Source organism: Ctenopharyngodon idella, chromosome 15 (genome assembly GCF_019924925.1).
Source record: "Ctenopharyngodon idella isolate HZGC_01 chromosome 15, HZGC01, whole genome shotgun sequence".
NCBI classification, from domain to species: domain Eukaryota; kingdom Metazoa; phylum Chordata; class Actinopteri; order Cypriniformes; family Xenocyprididae; genus Ctenopharyngodon; species Ctenopharyngodon idella.
Window position 1 is genome coordinate 11,310,025 of NC_067234.1, and position 5,320 is coordinate 11,315,344.

A 5,320-nucleotide genomic window follows, 5' to 3' on the forward strand; every position below is an offset into this window, starting at 1 on the left:
TTCATTTTTATTTTATTGGTGATGCCTTCAGTTGACTTAATAGCACCCTCATTTTACCTGAAACAATAAGGCCTGTTAAGATTGCAGAACCTATTCTGACCTTCCGAAAGTGAATCCTGCCTCAAGCCATACCCATTTAGGAAAACAACAACAACAAACCACAGTAATAATAATGGCAAGTCATTGTCCTAGCATGGTATCAGGGGAGAGGAACGGGGAATATTTAAGAGCGGTAGCATGTCCTAAATCAGAAGAGGAGGAGCGGTCGAAATAGAGCCTGATATAAGAATAAGATTTAAAAAGCTTTAGCACATGCTGTTATAGAGTTTAGGCTTCATTTTACAAAACAAGAAATAGATTTGTTGATCAAATGTTTAGCTTGCTTTAATACTTTATTAAATCTCTAAGCTTCCTTTGACACAGGTCTGAGCATAAAATGCAAGCCACATTTGAAGGTTAAAGGACACCATTTATGCTTAAATGTAAGTATATAGTGTTTTTGCTTATATTGTTAAATGCTTCTGTAAATATATTTTCTGTGCATTAACTGTAAACTGTTAAACTAAACTGTAACTATTAGCTGCTTTTATGTCTTCAAAGTGAACTTTGATCAAAGAAATGGATGACAGAACGTTCAACTTCTCTCATAAAGAACTCTACTTGATTGGATTCACGGATCTCCAACAGTATCGGCAATACCTTTTCATTCCTTTTCTCATAATCTTTTCTTTCACGTTGTTTGCAAACTCTGTTATAATTCTGGTGATTGTAAAAGAAAGCAAGTTACATGCACCCATGTACATTCTGATCGGGTTAATTGCAGCTCTCGGGTTTATACAGCCAATATTTCTTGTTCCAAGAATGTTAATCAGTTTTGGGTTTGGCAGGAATATGATTTACAAAGATGAATGTCTTGTTCAAATGTTTTGTCTGCATATGGCAGGTTGTTTCCAGTTGTCAATTTTGGTTATGATGGCAGTCGACAGATTTTTTGCCATTATTTTTCCCTTACGGTACCATGACTATGTAAACATTAAAACATCATTAATGATCTGTTTCTCCTTTTTTTTCCGTAACTTGCTTTGTGTTGTTTCGATGGTCAGCCTGATTGGGCCACTATATTTTTGTAAATCAAATGTGATTTATCATTGTGTTTGTGAGCATACATCAGTTGTTAATTTAGCCTGTGGTGATGTGACTAAGAACCATATAGCTGGAACAATCGCTTTCATCATAGTATCATGTGATTGTGCATTTGTAATCTGCTCTTACATTGTTATTTTTGTCATTATATTTCGCTCTCCTTCTGGTGAGTCACGCCAAAAAGCCATCTTGACATGTAGCACACATTTAATGGCATTATCGGTGGGATTTTTCTGTGTTGTTGTTGCATTTGTTGGCTACAGGGTGCCTAACGTACCTAGAGATATCCGTGTATTAAGCACCTTGTCATATCATCTTATTCCGAACTGCTTTAACCCAGTAATCTATGGAGTAAGAACAAAGGAAATCAGAGTTCAGGTTGTTAAATATTTATCTTCTAAAAAGGTTGAATCATATTAACTTTCTCTCTTTTGTTTTATTTTAATGGCTCATTGTACATGAAGGAAAATTTCTATTAGTACATGTATATCATGTATATATGGAAATCCTAGGGCCAGCTTTGGCTTCATGCGGCATGATGAATCAATCTTCAAGCAAAAGGAACTGGATGAATATTTCAATTCTACCAATCCCGATCTGAATTCTGACTTGTGATGCAGACTCAATCATAATGACACCTTGGTCGTTCGTTGGCCAGAGGAGATCTCCCCCCTCAACTGAAGGTTTTTCTCCATTCTGTCACCTGATGGAGTTTGGGTTCCTTGCCACTGTCACCTCTGCCTTGCTTAGTTAGAGACACTTAAAATTCAGCAATATCATTGTTCTGACAGCTGTTGTATGAGAACTGAACTGAGCTGGATGATATAAATTAAGGTGACTTGACTTGAAACATTTGCTGTAGTTCTAGAATGATAATAAATATCACATTTTAGTTATCAAGTAAATGCTAGTCTTTTGCAAATGGATAATAAATGCATTCTAACATCACGTCTTAAGAAATTAAGAGGAAAACTGTACTGCATTTTTAACCACTATTGATTTTGCAATGTGAAATTAAAGTAAATTGAAATAGGTTTAAATACATTTTCACTACTGTAATTATCTGTCAAAGTGAAAATTTGGGTCACAGCTCACTGTCATTTCCCAATCCTGTTCCCCTCTCTCCCCCCATTGCTTTCTGTTGCCTCTGTGTATACGTTAGGCACTTTATTTACATTTTGTAAAAATATTTTCTTTATTTTCTTTAAAATGTAATGCCTCTTCGAACTGATAAGTGGTGACAAAACAAAAATAACGACTTTATTCAACAATCTCAACATCTTCTCTTCTATGTCATGCTCCTATGCTGTTTATGTTCAGCGCTTCCAGGTTCTATGTCCGAATGCCGGTTTTTATTCTCTGCGTTTGTCTTGGTTACAGACATGAATGATTACAGACATTCACAGTAGGAAACAGCAGCAGTAAATGTACTATTCTGACACGTGTCCACATTCATTTCAGTTACTTGCCTTTGTGAACATTTGTATCTTGTGAGACTTTAAACTGCCTTTTTAGTTATCATTCTATCATTGTAGAGCTCTGCACCAACAAATAAACCTGAACAAATATATCTGTTGCTGCCTACTAAACTATTTGTATCTTACACTGGTGTGATTTTGTGCATTCTTATTGGGAAGTAACACCAAGGCAAAAGCTAATTCAAGACTATGAAATAAACTAGTTGCCTATTTTTGATCATGTATTGCCCTGTGAACCTGGATAAAAAGTACGTTTGACATACACCAAACTATATGTAAATATTTTTCATTACAGCAGTGCCATTACATTTTTTATCCTACCCCATAGCATGAAAAAAAAAAAGGTTTATTAAATATTAAATTAAAAAGTTTGGATTAACAACTACTGCAATCAGTACTGTAATGTTGATGACAATAATTTTACTTAGAGGTATATGCATATTGAAAAGACAAATCGAAAACAAATCTTTGTGAATCTTTAAAAAGAAATCTTTAAGGATTGCAATAAGTGGGGGGAGCTGGGGGGGAAAGGCCCTTGGCACCCTGGACAAATGAAGACTGCCTTCACTTTTGGTCTGCTCATGAGTCCCAATGGTACCACCCACTGCAGCGGTCACATTGAACCTGAAAAAGATATCACAAGAATTTAATCTTCAAAAATTGTCAGATTATTGTAAATTCTTAATGTAAATCATGTTCTATGTCCAATGTACCCAAGTGTCCACTTTGCCCTGTGTATGTGAATATATTAATCATCACAAGCCAAGCACAAGTCATGTAAGTCTTCTGTGGAAGCAAATTTATTGAGGTAATATTATGCATATGGTCATGACACACATCTATTAACCGAATTTAAAGCAAAAAAATAGACCTGATTATTTTAGTAGCCGTTGGCCAATGCAGACAAACACCCCACATGAGTTGCCGTCAGCCTATAAGCTGTGTGGTAATGCTACACAGTCCCATTTAGTGTCATGGAAACCCTTGCAGTCCATGAAACACATTTTATTCAGGGGATAGGGGGAAAAACATTTTTCAATGTTATCACTTTATGAGGTTCCATGCACATGTTTATTTATTCTCACCTTACAGCATTTCTGCAGTGAACAACATTCCTGATGCTCTTACCAAACGAGTTCAAATCAACTATCCTCCCTTTTTGAAGATATATCATCTGCCAAAAGATTGAGTTAATAAACTGTAAAAAAAAAAAAAAAAAAAAAAAAAACTTCTACAGAGAAAGACATAAGTCATGTAATGAAACAAACCAGCAGTGTCCAATTGTTTTTGCCCTCTTTTACGGTCCCCACCAGAAAATTATATGCCTGTGGATCCATCTATATTATACAGGTATAGGTCATTAGAATAACTCAATCTCAAGGACATAAACTTTTATGGATGTTTTTTTTTTTTTTTTCAGAATTAGCATAATCTTTTACCCTCTTCAATGAACTGCCCTTGCCATCCCATATGTTTGTCATAAACAGTGTTGGGTAAGTTACTCAAAAAAAGTAATCCACTACAAATTACACATTACTACATTAAAATTTTAATTTAATTACATTACTGATTACTGCATGTAAAAAGTAATCAGATTACTATTTACTTTACATTCACGTTACTTTGAAACCCTATAAAAAACCTATAAATCCTACAAAAATACACCACAAACTGAAACTCATAGTTCTTTCCGTAATTTAATATTGACTGAAAAATATTACAGAAGTATGAAAACAGCAACTTTACTTAAAGTTGCAATGCATTACTAGAACTTAAACTTAACATTCTTAGAACCTGCCTAACAATGAAAACTGTAGTCTCTTTAAATTGGTCTGTACAGTATCTGTGTCCACAACCGCTCCCTATCCACTATATAGTGCACTATATTGGGTGTCGGCCATTTTGTAGTGGTGTCCGAATTCTGAGTGAACGACTTCATTTCCTACATTCGTTCACTATCGTTCACACAGATCAAATGACATACACTATAAAGGGATTAGTGAATGAGTGAAAGAGTGAGGGGTTTCGGACACAGCTTAAACATTCCTTGCTGTGTGCAGCATGTATGTGTGTTCTAGCTTAAGTGTGTTTATGTTTGTATGTAACTGCATTAAAGACAGGAAAAAAAATTGCTTTAAACTGAAAACATTTATAATAACATTCGAAAACAGTATTGCTCAGAAGTTACCTTCCCTCCCGATCCTGAACAAAAATCCAATCTAGCTTGTTTAGGCGAGGTTGGACCGCTCTCGCCTTGGGCGCGGGTATCCTCCTCCACGCGTTCTGCGGTGATTCATAATGACGCATCCGCGCCAAACGTGATTTCTTTTAGAAATGCACTTTACCTAATATTTTTTTCTTGTAACGCAAGTAACATAATTTTATTGACATCAGTAACTGTAATCAAATTACATAAATTTGAAATGTAATGCGTTACATTACTGCTTTATGCCTTCCCTGCATAACTGTTTGTCAGGCAAGTGAGCTATACATTGATAACCTTCAGCAAATTTAAGAATGTGAACAATTTCCATAATTCCACACTTTAATGTATATGGCAGTATGACAAATTTCAAAAAGTAATTTCATGACTATTATGGAATTGTGAACAAAATCTATCTTGAAGTCACTAACCTCACTCTAAAGCATCTGCCCAGGCCTGAGGCGCTCAAGATCAAATGTAAACAATTTATAGGGAC

At 35.3% G+C, this 5,320-nt stretch overlaps 1 protein-coding gene across 1 annotated transcript; it reads left to right on the forward strand.

The window, feature by feature from the left end:
* Positions 1-618: 618 nt before the first annotated feature.
* On the forward strand, positions 619-1,563 carry or55d1 (odorant receptor, family 55, subfamily D, member 1). The gene has a single exon (XM_051862586.1). The coding sequence runs from the start codon at positions 619-621 to the stop codon at positions 1,561-1,563; it is 945 nt and encodes a 314-aa protein (XP_051718546.1).
* Positions 1,564-5,320: the final 3,757 nt, after the last annotated feature.

Excerpts from the sequence above, each read along its gene's own strand:
- or55d1 (XM_051862586.1), top strand. The coding sequence starts at position 619 with ATGGATGACAGAACGTTCAACTTCTCTCATAAAGAACTCTACTTGATT.